The sequence below is a fragment of the Biomphalaria glabrata genome, chromosome 8, assembly GCF_947242115.1.
Source record: "Biomphalaria glabrata chromosome 8, xgBioGlab47.1, whole genome shotgun sequence".
Taxonomy (NCBI): Eukaryota; Metazoa; Mollusca; class Gastropoda; family Planorbidae; genus Biomphalaria; species Biomphalaria glabrata.
The window spans coordinates 43,005,874-43,019,698 of record NC_074718.1 but is presented as its reverse complement, the minus strand read 5'-3'; the positions used below and the strand labels follow the sequence as shown (position 1 = coordinate 43,019,698).

The window sequence follows — 13,825 nt, the reverse complement described above, 5'->3', positions numbered from 1 at the left end:
TCTAATGTTTACAAATCTTTACGACCTCGGAGACTTAATTTCTGAAGTTTTTACGGCAGACGATAAACTAACATGTCACGTGATCACATGACGTCACCAACTGAATCAATGTATTGGTGGGAAATAAAACCCTAAGTCCAAGTTCTACTATTCTATATCTTATATAATACGGACGTTACTTCAAAAAAGAAGATGATTATATTGGAAGTAGAGCATAAAAATACTTTTACAAATGTGTTTTTTATAATTCTAAAAACTGCAATAAAAGGGAAAAAGTAACAATAACAGAAACAGGAGACTTACATTGGAATATTTTTTTCTGGTATAAAAAAAAAGTCAAAGTATTTACTCTCTCAGCAAAGCTCGCACTTTAAAGGGATGCGGTGTTCTAGAAAATCCATAGCGTCCTCCCATTGCTGGCAATTTCCCAGATTCTTCAGGTACAAATTTATAGCGTTGAATCAAAGCTGCCATAAATAGAAAAAGCTCCATTGCAGCAAGAGGCTCTCCCAAACATCTTCTACTGCCATCAGAGAAAGGCAAAAATTCTTTCTTCACTGTTAGTTTGCCGTTCTCGAGAAATCTCTCAGGTCTGAAGTTCATGGGGTCCCCCCAGACTTCCTCGTCCCATAAAAGAGAATCTAAAACTGGGATTACAACGGTCCCTTTCGGGATGAAACATCCTTTAATTGTCGAGTCGCTTGCCGTCATTCGTTCTAAGCTTAATGGTATAATGCTGGAGAGACGCTGGGTCTCGTAAATAAAAGCATTTAGCAATACCAAATTTTTTCTGCTGCTCCAAGGAGGCAGATGATCAGTTCCAACATGCTCTTTAATTTCTTCGAAGAGCTTCTCTTGAATCTCAGGAAAGTTGACCAGAAACAGAACGCCGTAGAGAAGCGTGGTGCTGGATGTCTCCGTGCCAGCATTGAAGAAGTTATAGCAATTATACAGCCGATTTCCATCTTCAAAAGTTGAACTGCATCCAGCTTCCTTTCTTTTATCCATCTCTGCTGTGAACATGTGAACAATGTAATGTCCATCATTGCGACTATCAGAAACAGTTTCCTGAATCATACGTGTAAAGTGAGCTATCATGGTTTTGATTGTTTGCATAAATTCTCGATAGTGAAAAAAATCCAAAGGTAGACGTCTGATAATCTTGTAAAAGAAATGCAATGGCGAAGAAGGGGAGGCTATTTCAAATTGTCGCATTGTTAGATCTCGCATTTGGTTGAATACTTTGTCGTCATAATCATATCGTCTGCCGAAAGTAATGTAACATATGACGTTAGAAACACTGGCTGTGAACAGTTTTCGTAAATCTAAGGGTTGTCCTTTGGACTGGTCAATTTCATGCAGCAAGTGACCAACCTCAGCATGGATCCTCTCTGCCATAACGTTGCGTCCCATCCCCAGTTCTTTGAGTGCCTGCTGGAGAAACGCCCTCTGCTCTCGCCACTCCTCTCCAGCAAGGGAGATGACTCCCTTGCGGTTAAACAGAACCTCATGCAGGAACCCGTCCGACCTGTTCATGAAGATGGCGTGTTTCTTGACCAGCGCCTCGTGAATCGCTTCGTAGCCGCTGATGAAGACCACCTGCTTGTAGCCATAGCGAACCAGGAAGACGTCACCGAGTCTGAGGATTGTAACGATATATCATTTTAGATTTGAATGATTTTGAGTTAATGTATAGAATCAGTTCGACCAAATTACCTCTTTTTTTTTTTACAAAGCTTATAACTAACTCCATCCATCAGTCAGTCTGTCTGTCTGTCGGTCTGTCTGGTAGAAATTTGGGCCAAGGTTTTTTTTCGACCACTTTTCATTCACGAATCAATTTAAAATTCTGTGCAATTATTCATAGTCGATGAGAATACACGAATCAATCAAAACATTAACCAATTAGTTCACCAATTAGTGGTGATTAATTCATTTTGTTGTATCAAGAAAAAGGGAGTTAAACCTTGCAGTATTGAGAGATATGGAAATGATTATTTCGGTTCTTTCCCTTTTGTTAAACTCTTCCTAAACCTCATGTGTTATTTTATAAATTTCAGACATTGCTTCATAAAAGATGTTCACTCCCTAAAAGCTTATCTAGATCCATGTGTTATTCTAGTACTAAATGTTTCCTACAGATCTAACACTCTATTAAGAGCACATTTTTGTGTGTGTTTTATTCATGCAAACCTTTCTCTTGCTTGAATGACCATTGGAAATGAAGAGTTCTCATATGAATTTGTCCTAACATATGGAACAAGAAATGCGTTTTTATCCTTAAATTGTATTTTCTGGTCACCTGACGTAGTTAATTACTTACTCCTACAGTAGTGAATCACGTATAGTCATACTGACTCATACAGTAGTGAATGACGTATAGTCATACTGACTCATACAGTAGTGAATCACGTATAGTCACACTGACTCATACAGTAGTGAATCACGTATAGTATAGTCATACCTCTTCGTCTTAAACTGTCAGGTAGAGTTTTATTATGTAACAGCCCCTTGAGGAACAGCGCCTGGACTGTGACAAGGTTGTGTTAGCTCTTTTACAAGAATTTAAGTCATTGGTTAACATGCATGACTAGATGCATGACTCTTAGGAAATAATCATATTCTTTTTTTAAAGTAGGCCTAATGTTTGTATTTTATAAGATTAGATAAGATTTCACTACTTGGATATTCAGTACAATTTGTTCCCTTAGGTTTCTTAACAATTTGTTCACTTTTGACATGTTTACAATTTGTTCACTTTTGACATGTTTACAATTTGTTCACTTTTGACATGTTTACAATTTGTTCACTTTTGACATGTTTACAATTTGTTCACTTTTGACATGTTTACAATTTGTTCACTTTTGACATGTTTACAATTTGTTCACTTTTGACATGTTTACAATTTGTTCACTTTTGACATGTTTACAATTTGTTCACTTTTGACATGTTTAAAATTTGTTCACTTTTGACATGTTTACAATTTGTTCACTTTTGACATGTTTAAAATTTGTTCACTTTTGACATGTTTACAATTTGTTCACTTTTGACATGTTTACAATTTGTTCACTTTTGACATGTTTACAATTTGTTCACTTTTGACACGTTTACAATTTGATCACTTTTGGCATGTTTACAATTTGTTCACTTTTGACATGTTTACAATTTGTTCACTTTTGACATGTTTACAATTTGTTCACTTTTGACATGTTTACAATTTGTTCACTTTTGACATGTTTACAATTTGTTCACTTTTGACATGTTTACAATTTGTTCACTTTTGACATGTTTACAATTTGTTCACTTTTGACATGTTTACAATTTGTTCACTTTTGACATGTTTAAAATTTGTTCACTTTTGACATGTTTACAATTTGTTCACTTTTGACATGTTTACAATTTGTTCACTTTTGACATGTTTACAATTTGTTCACTTTTGACACGTTTACAATTTGATCACTTTTGGCATGTTTACAATTTGTTCACTTTTGACATGTTTACAATTTGTTCACTTTTGACATGTTTACAATTTGTTCACTTTTGACATGTTTACAATTTGTTCACTTTTGACATGTTTACAATTTGTTCACTTTTGACATGTTTACAATTTGTTCACTTTTGACATGTTTACAATTTGTTCACTTTTGACATGTTTACAATTTGTTCACTTTTGACATGTTTACAATTTGTTCACTTTTGACAAGTTAAATTTTTTTTTTTACTTTAGTCTGTTTACCAGTTGTATATGTAAGCAAAACATTCTGACAGAGATCGCATATTATTTAATTAACTGCCCTGTGGAACATCCTCGCTATAACGCTACAAACCTTTTTCTCCATTGAATGAACTGATTGGTTGGATCCGTCTCTACCAAATGAACGTGACCAATCAAAGGTAACGACAGTCCTGGTTCAGGCGGGAAACCTTTTTTGCGTTGAGAAGTCCACCAGTACAGCGTAGACAAGACTATCACAAATATTAAAATGGCATCGATCATTTTAACCTGGGAAATAGAAACACACACAACCTTTGAATTAAAAAAGTAGATTTATATATATAATATATGTATATATAGTTCTTTCATCGTGGTTCAATGATGACCACTTTAGTCATCCAGGGGGCTGAGGGCTTTGCACTGGGGTTTTGTGCCTCCTCATGTGGCTGGTGAGACCTATGTGAGCCCGGAATGTTCGGCTGCACACTGGGCAGGTTATTCCAGCTGGAGCTAGTGTCATTGACCTTGCTTTTCTTCACTGATGTTTTTCTTCTGCAAGAGCTGTTCTCTTGTCGTCAGGAATTTGTGCGCCAGTTTTCACAGCGTGACGCCATGATGCTCTGTCATGTGCTTCTGTAGATTTATAATAACTATAAATAGTTCAACTAGTTTGACATTGGGTATAGTAAGTAAACGTTTAGTACACCCTTCGCGGTTTAAGCTCTCAATCGTATCTCTTATTAAGTATTAACTTGAAGATGTTTATGGGGTCTAATGAGCCAGCAAATAAACCAATAAAATGGCAGAATTGAAATCTTTGGTTAACATGCATGACTGAATGCGTGACGCGTAGGACGTAATCATATTCCTTTTAAAAAAAATATTTTTGTATTTTAATAGATAATCTTTGCTTTGAAAAGCCGGCCACATACAAGGTACTGGTAGGTTGGGTGTGTACTAGAGTAGCCTGCCTTTTTTCTGATTATTATTTTGTTAAAATAATAATTCATTCTTCGCTACCTCGTGGTTTTATATACAAAAAATAATTCACTTCTGTACGCTCCGAGGAGTGATCAAGGGCTAGAATTTAAATAATTGTTTTCGATTTCACATTGTTTGAGGAAGATCTTGAGAATACATTTATATTTCTGGAGTTGACCCCATTGACAACATTTTCCAGCGCATACCTCCGTAAAAAAAGGCATTTTAGGAGTCAATTTTCAGGACTAAGGGTCCAAGCCATCTTATGATGGTATAGTAAATCAGAATATCAATCATTTGGACCACACATTTTGGATAATGTTAATATAATATTGTAAATCAGGTATTAGCATTCTTTATCTCCCCTGATGCTAAGATCAATGCTAAAATGAAAATTTAATAATGCGTAATTAGCAAAGTAGTTATTTTTTTTGACCCTCGTTATTATTGAATTAGCTACTAAGGGGATATCAATAGTGTCTAGTAATGTTAACTGGAAACGCGCGCTTTTACCACAAATCACTGGATCATCTCCTGCAGACTGGCACATAGACATTTTACACGTCGATATTTGTGCTCTGTTATTTACAAGTCATCTAAAGTCATAGAATAAAGAAGAGTTAACATGAAGCTTACAACTTTTTGACTTAATAAACCGATTTGCGAACCCTGAAATAAGCTTGTCCTCACTTCAAACCAAAAGTTTAAGAATATTCTCAAACGGAAACAAATTATCTCTCTTTTAATTGAATCTTGTGTAGAAACTGAAAGCTACTATAACGAAAACTGAGTGGTAAAGCACTTGGCTTCCGAACTGGGGGTCCCGAGTTCGAATCCTGGTGAAGACTGGGATTCTAAATTTCGGAATTTTTGTTTGCCTCTTGAGTCCACACAGCTCTAATCGGTACCTGACACTTGTTGAGGAAAATTAAAGGCGGTTGGTCGTTGTGCTGGCCACATGACACCCTCGTTAACCGTGGGCCACAGAAACAGATGACCTTTATATCATCTGCCCAATAGATCGCAAGATCTGAAAGGAGAACTTGACTTTAAAAAGAAAGCAACTTCTTATCATTCTGAAAAGCGTGACATTAACAAATAATTCAGTCAGTGATGGTTTAATTGCTCGCCCACCAAAAATATCGCTCGTATATCAAGTCGTTTTTTAAAGAGCCCTATCTAATTGTCTTGCAAAATGTTCGCTAACTCGTTCTCCGAGGTTTAGACAAAGAATGAGAATTCAATATATTTATTCCCAATGACTAGACTTTACGTCTGCAGCTTACAAAAACACCTTTTCAAAGTCTCCAGTACAGAAATACTATGACTTAATGATTGCAGCTATAGCGCGAGTTTATAAACATGCTCAAGTTGCCAGTTGGTCATGAGATAAACACAAGACTTCGAGCAGCATATAAAAACATTTATGTGGAGATGACTCTGATAATTACTTATCAACAAACATTTACAGAAATATTGAAAGAAAACTGGCAGGTCAATATGCCAACGGATGATAGTAGCTACCTTTTTTTTTTAGCTTGCCATCTACCAGTCACAACAATATTATGCAGGGATATTTCTATTCACAATATTCTTGACCTAATTCTCGATTGAATGAATTCAAAATAAACACCAAAGGAAAGGAATCACGTCCATTCCGGAAATCGGAATGCTATACTGTTACAATATCGAAGATAATGTACTGCATGATAATAAATCAAGGGGACATTACTCACATTAATTTTTAAACCAGACGACAATTAAAAAAATCAAGACAAAGTAGTCATTGTGAAATTGAGTAAGCCTTACTGAGAACAGGGCCGCCTATAACAATAGCGGGGCCCTATGCGAAACAGATAGCGCTGGGCCCAGTCTGGGTAGGGATAAGGATAATAAGTGAAAATTAAGATTTTGTATTAGAAAATAAATTTTTCTTTGCATTTTATTCATTCTTTTCTTAGTACAAAATCACGATCAAATTAACTTTACGAGCCTTGCGTGTAGCGAAGTCATAAAGTATCTCATCAACAATCTGTTTTCTATATAGATCAATCTTAATAGTAATAGCAAGAATTGTCAAATTGTTCAATCTATCTTCGTCAATTGTTGACCTCGATGAATTGAATGACACCCCAATATGACAATTTTGTTCATTTTTCAGGAAATTTTTATGATTTCAGATTTCCATAAGCTCCTCGAAAAACAGGAAGCCGCCGAAACCCTGTAATATAAATTATAGTGGTTTAATTCAATAATTTACACCTAGAATTAGCAAAGGGCCTATGAAAGTGAGGGGCCCACTGGGGCCAAAGATTGCAGCGGTCTTAGGCCGTCCCTGACTGATAATTATTATGTCATATTTCATTGCTCATCTAAGTTTATTGTCAAGAGAAACTATTTACAAATCTACTTGGTGCAATCAATGGTTCGTCTCGCATTAAAGTGTATGCTATTTGAAGAGTTCGTGAGTCACACGTCGATTCTCGAATGTTAGATCTAAACAACATTATTGTTTTTGATTTACAGCTGAAGGGAATCTACGTTTGCTAACAACAATAATCAACTATAACAACAGAAATACATGCACTGTTTCATCCCCTGTTTAAGTGAATAGCACCAAAGAGCCCTCCTACTTGTTCCCTTCTATCCATGGAGTTTGAAGCACTAGTGCTGCGTGAAATGATGACAAGTTCGATGACTGATACCTGGTCTCTGCTATGCGATGGGTCCGGTTCGGATCTCCGTGGTTAGAGCTCTCAGAGTATCTATGTGTCACCATCCTGGGCATGCTACGCTGCCTCATAGTGGCGCCCGGGTGGAAACGATCGTAGGAGGAAACGATTCGGCTAAAGGGTAGCAAGACAAGACTCCCGTGGGGGTGCCTAAGGGGGTGCGAGAGCATCCTCATTGCACTGTGCGGAGTTGTAAAAAAAGCTCCCACAACCTTGTCACAATCCATGTGCCGTTACATAAATGGCGTGTCCCGCACGGTTAACCTGGTATAGAAAAGGAAAATGGCGGTGTCTTAGTGTACGCGGCCTCTTGCCACGAGTCTGACCCACCCGCCAGACAGTGTACACTGTTCTCATTCAGGCCGGTGAGAGGGAGCTCTTGTTCACTTTTGCTGGCCTAGAGTTCCAAGAGCCGAAGGCTTAACTCTACTTGACAGTTTCAGGAAGAAGAAGAAATGTGTCACCATATTCTCTTCAGCTTCTTATTTTATCTTATATATTACAGACGTCTCTTCAAAAAAAAAAAAAAAGAAGATAATTACGTCCTTCGCATTTCATGTGTCAATCTAGTCATGCATGTTAATCAATGAATTAAACTATGCTTAGTCGTTGGTTTTCCTGGCTGATTCAGGCAACCCATTCCATTCTCGGCACTAGGGAAGAAGGAGCACTTGTGCGGATTAGTTCTAGCGTATGGAATAAGAAATGTGCCTTTATCTTCGTGTCTTTCTGAGTATTTCATTAGGTTTTGTTTTTTTTATTTGTAAGTTATGGTTTGGTGTTTTATGTATTTAGTGCGGCTATTATCTGTTACCTGCAACCATTGAACCACTGCTACATCAGATCTGAACGAAGTGGTCGTCTCCTTTCCAGTAGGACAAAACAGAAAGATTTAAAAACTTTATCCCACTGTCGGTCATAGTGTTACAAGGTCATCTGTCGTCATCGAGAAGTACATAGAAGTCTAATTCATAAAGCGCTGGTTGTGAGTGTGTATGTGTTTCGTGTGTGAATGTTGTCCGTATTTGCATCTATAATGTCATTGTTGCAGTAGTTACTCTGAGGTGGTCAATTGTAGTCAAACTGAATTTCCATTTGATTGGACCAAAAAAAATTATCTTATCTTATCTTATCTTATCTTTCATGTCATGTTTTTTTCATCATTGGTTATTTTCCATACACCCTCCATAATCTTGCATGTCTTGTAGCATTGCAAGATTAAAGAAAGAGTTACTCTCTGTACAGGTCATTACATTTCTTTTATTGAACAATTTCCTAATGTTACAGTGTCACGTACTAAACAGACGTAGAACAGACTGGAAACATAAATACAACTGTGAAATTGATAGGTTAAATGAGTGAGAAACATATGCACAGCGATAATGACCTCGCTAGAAGATGATAGCCACAAGCCACGTAAAAGCTGAAATCAGATATTGTGTTATTATTGCAGCAGATATGGTATTAGCTTACCCTAGAGTTTCTCTCTGTGCGGTAGATTGGTGTTCAGCTAGGAAGGAAAAAATTGAAATCAACACCGCAAAAACAAAACACGCCCTAAATTTGTGGAATGGTACTTACTATCCTTGGACCTAAACACTCACTTTCTGAATAAGTCTAATAAGTTTCTTTCTAGTTTGTCCAATAGTTTCACCAATGTTTCTTATATTTGAGTTATTTGACAGAAAGCGTAAAATAGATGAACAGCAGTAACAGATTTCCTAATGTGGAATCACAACATTGTATACACGTTCCATAGGTCTCTACAACAATTCCAACTCCCTGCCACAACCTGCTGTAGCCACAACCTGCTGTAGCTGCACTTTAATAGAGGGCATAATAAAAAGGCTTTAGTAAGGCGAAGTTTGTGTGCAGACTGTCTGAATAGCGTGCATGGTACAATGATTCTCAACCTTTAACCTGGGGGGTACTCTTCCAACATATTCAATAAACAGCATACATCTCATTTTCTTCGATTATAAACTCTTTGTTTTTAATATTGTTTATATCAGCACAAGGACTCATAGCTGGACCGCACAGTGCTCCATCCCTCTCCTCTTCTGGCGCAGAAATAGTTAAACAAACGAAACTTGCTATCTTCTGTCTTTATTATTAATGATTAAATTCAAAGTTTTGTTATGAAATTAAGTTGAAAATTTTATGCAAAATATCATAATCTGTCTAAAACTCAGAAAAAAAATCAAACCGCGATTTAACTTGTAATAATTCCACTAGTGTATAATAGTAATAATTGTCAAGAGAACGAACGTATCCTTTCAGTTTACAAGGCAGTGGCATAGCTAGGGATTAGGGGGCCCTGGGGGGGGGGGCTTGTCCTCTTCAGGGGCCCCATTCATTTTGACATGCGACATCATGACATGAGATAATGTACTTAATAAATATATAACTTAATAATATATAACTCAGGCTGTATATGCAACAGGGTCACTAACCTATATAACAACATGAATAGCAAGATTTCATGGGCAGTACCGTAATATTTATTATATAGAGTGACATTTCAATTCAGACACTCGTTGGGTGGACCTTCGAATTTTGTCCCCCCCCCCCTTAGCTACGCCACTGTTACAAGGCATTCATTGCGACTGCCACTATGATTCCAAGGGCCCAATTAAAACAAAAGAAAGACTTTTAAATAAAACACATCATGACATGAGATAATGTACTTAATAAACATGTAACTTAATAATATATAACTCAGGTTACATATATATATATGTAACAGGCCACTAACCTATATAACAACATGAATAGCAAGATTTCATGGCAGTACCGTAATATTTATTATATAGTGTAAAATCCAATTCAGTTATGATTCTAAGGGCCCAATTAAAACAAAAGAAAGACTATTAAATAAAACACATCTGCTTTATTTTACATTCATGTTATTGTACATTCAGTCTCCTTTACTTATTTCATTTGTAACTCTGCCTTCTTACACGTCACAAGCTCATAGTTATACCAGTTATACCATGTATTCAAGGCGTCCTTATCTTTAAGTAACAAACTCATGCGCTATGAAAAAGTTGACCTATTTGAGATCCCCTGTATGAAACCCGAACAGTTTTACACATCTGCGCATGTGCATTCAAGTGTTGCAATATATTTTTTTTTTCATGCTTACATTTCAACACATGCTTATGTGTTACGTTGAAAGTATTTTGAGCTCGCTCGGTCAGAGTATAAAACAAATAACAAAGTTACAAGATAGTTTGTGTGGAAACTGTTCTCTGCGAGTATTGTTAATGGTGATGGCGACATCTTCTGCAAGCTCTTGCTGTGCTAGCTTTAGTGTACTCTATTATATATATATGAGAGAAACTATAAAACATACTTGAGTAAGACGTGGTGATTATACATAAAACACTGAACCATAATTTTCAAATAAAAAAAAATTAATAAAATGTTATTGAACATTGGCTAAGCCTTATGTCAATAATAGAATATGCATCCTCTGTTTGGGACCCTCCAGCTCAAGAAAACATTAAGAAACTTGAACAGACACAAAATAGAGCAGTGAGATTCATAACAAACAAATATTCTCATTTTACTAGAGTAACACCTTTAGTTAAATCACTAAATTTAGAAAGCCTTCAGGACAGAAGACTCAAAAGTAAAGTAGCAATTATACATAAAACACTGAACCTTAATCTTCAAATACAAAAACAAAATTTAATAAAATACTCTGAAAGACACAAAGATAAAGGCACATTTCTCGTCCCATATGCTAGGACAAATTTGTACAAATACTCCTTCTTCCCTAGTGCTAACTGAGCATGGAATGGGTTGCCTGAGCTAGCCATGAAAACCAGTGACTTGGCAGAATTTAGGTCATTGGTTAATATGCTTGACTGAATGCATAACGCGTAGGACGTAATCATCTTCTTTTTTGAAGTAATGTCTGTATTGTATAAGATAAGAAGATAAATTATTTGTAAATTATTTTTGTTTTCAGAGAAATTTAAAAATTATTGATTAAAAAAAAGTTACTTTGGTGAAATAATAAAAGTGTTTTTTATAAACTAAAAAACAAATGTATCATTAGCAATATTACAAAATTAAAAACTTATTCTAAATCTATTCAAAATTATTTAAATACTATTTAGCGTAAACCACATTATTTCTCGGCAGACATACATGAATACATTGAAAAGAACCATTTTTAAGGTAATAGAGAGATCGTCCGTCGTGTTTCGATGATGACCACTTTTGTCATTCATGGGGCTGAGGGCCTTGCACTGGGGTTTTGTTCCTCCTCATATGGCCATTCGAGCCCAGAATGTTCGGCTGCACACTGGGCAGGTTATTCCAGCTGGAGCTAGTGTCATTGGCCTTGCTTTTCTTCTCTGGCGCTTTTCTGCCAGCGCTGTTCTCTTGTCCTCAGCAATTTGTGCGCCAGTTTTCACAGCGAGACGTCATGATGCTCTGCCATGTGCTTCTGTCTCCCAGGAGGCTGGGTCTATGCTGAACGCCTTCAGAGAAGCTTTGAGGGTGTCCCTGAAGCGTTTTCTTCTTCCAGCTTGTGAGTCATTCCTTCCCTTAATTGGCCATACAGGAGTCGTTTAGGGATGCGGCGGTCTTCCATTTTGCAGACGTGTCCTGCCCATCGCAGCTGGGACCATATCAGGATTGTGTGGATGCTTAACGGACCCGCTCCTCGAAGGACTTCAGTATCTGGTATTTTTTCTTGCCAAGTGACATTCAGTATTTTCCTCAGACAAGTCATGTGGAAGTGGTTCAGTTTCCTTGCATGCTTTCTGTACACTGTCAACGTTTCTGAGGCATAGAGCAATGTAGGGAGGATGACGGCTCGATAGATCCCTAGCTACTGGAACAAGACAAATGTCTGTCTGACAGAAGACTCAACTGAAAAACTAGACCACAGCAACCAGAAGAGGTCATCAGCTTTGCTTGGCTTATCAACAGGGACTTGCTATTTGCTGACGACTGTGCCCTAAATGCCTGCTCTGAAAATGATCTGCAGAGCATCGTCAGTGACTTCTCAAGAGCACGCTCAGACTTTGGCCTTACCACTAACACACACAAAAAAAGAAATTCTCTAATAAATGGGTTGTAGTTCAATTAAAGAGTTACAAGTCCCTAATTTCAGCAACGATAATGACAATATGACACTAACTGTGTGGTGTGACATCCTAGAAATGTGTGTGTGTGTGGGCGGGTGTGTGTGTGGGAGGGTGGATGTGTGTGTGTGTGCGTGTGTGTGTGTGTGGGCGGGTGGAACGATGCTGGTCGAATCATTTTTTCAATGGTCGAACCCAGAGTTGTAGTTTCATTCTAGATTTAGATCCATGTTTCAATAATGACCTAGTAAAATGACATTATTACCAATGTTTCAAAAAATTAAATTATTTTAAGTAGGAGACATTGTTTCATATTCTAAGTGAGAGTTTTCAAAATGTAGAACCAATTTTCTGAAGAGGCGATTGCCACAATATCACCTCACTGCCACAATATCAACTCACTGCCACAATATCACCTCACTGCCACAATATCACCTCACTGCCACAATATCAACTCACTGCCACAATATCACCTCACTGCCACAATATCACCTCACTGCCACAATATCAACTCACTGCCACAATATCACCTCACTGCCACAATATCACCTCACTGCCACAATATCACCTCACTGCCACAATATCAACACACTGCCACAATATCACCTCACTGCCACAATATCACCTCACTGTCACAATATCACCTCACTGCCACAATATCACCTCACTGCCACAATATCAACTCACTGCCACAATATCACCTCACTGCCACAATATCACCTCACTGCCACAATATCACCTCACTGCCACAATATCAACACACTGCCACAATATCACCTCACTGCCACAATATCACCTCACTGCCACAATATCACCTCACTGCCACAATATCACCTCACTGCCACAATATCAACACACTGCCACAATATCACCTCACTGCCACAATATCAACTCACTGCCACAATATCACCTCACTGCCACAATATCACCTCACAGCCACAATATCAACTCACTGCCACAATATCACCTCACTGCCACAATATCAACTCACTGCCACAATATCACCTCACTTCCACAATATCACCTCACTGCCACAATATCAACTCACTACATTTCAAATAAAAAAACGACATTTCAAAATGTCTGCTTTAAAGACATTTCTCTCGACTTTCTCCTAATTGTCGTACATCGTAATGTTGACAACTTATGTGTGACTCTTAGAGTTAGTTCAAACTCTTGTCAGCGCTAGAGTTAGTTCAAACTCTTGTCAGCGCTAGAGTTAGTTCAAACTCTTGTCAGCGCTAGAGTTAGTTCAAACTCTTGTCAGCGCTAGAGTTAGTTCAAACTTTTGTCAG

The 13,825-nt window shown here is 37.4% G+C and overlaps 2 protein-coding genes across 4 annotated transcripts in view; one reads left to right on the top strand and one right to left on the bottom strand.

Annotated features, from left to right (window-relative positions):
- The window catches only part of LOC106058426 (cytochrome P450 2J1-like), a 10,078-nt gene extending 819 nt beyond the window's left edge, over positions 1 to 9,259 (bottom strand). The window contains exons 1-3 of one of the 3 annotated variants that reach the window (XM_056039126.1): positions 9,010 to 9,259; positions 3,828 to 4,003; positions 1 to 1,639 (exon numbers count right to left, since the gene is read on the bottom strand). The exon at positions 1 to 1,639 is cut by the window's left edge and continues 819 nt beyond it. In XM_056039126.1, the coding sequence (XP_055895101.1) occupies positions 346 to 1,639; positions 3,828 to 3,997 (1,464 nt within the window). In that variant the 5' untranslated portion in view covers positions 3,998 to 4,003; positions 9,010 to 9,259 and the 3' untranslated portion in view covers positions 1 to 345. Of the gene's footprint in view, positions 1,640 to 3,827; positions 4,004 to 8,901 lie in introns of all 3 variants that reach the window. The other 2 variants (XM_013215858.2, XM_013215857.2) reach the window with 2 other exon arrangements.
- On the top strand, positions 8,827 to 13,592 carry LOC129927849 (nuclear pore complex-interacting protein family member B5-like). The gene is made up of 2 exons (XM_056039388.1): positions 8,827 to 8,889; positions 12,888 to 13,592. The coding sequence occupies exons 1-2, from the start codon at positions 8,827 to 8,829 to the stop codon at positions 13,590 to 13,592; spliced, it is 768 nt and encodes a 255-aa protein (XP_055895363.1).
- The last annotated feature ends 233 nt before the right edge of the window (positions 13,593 to 13,825 follow it).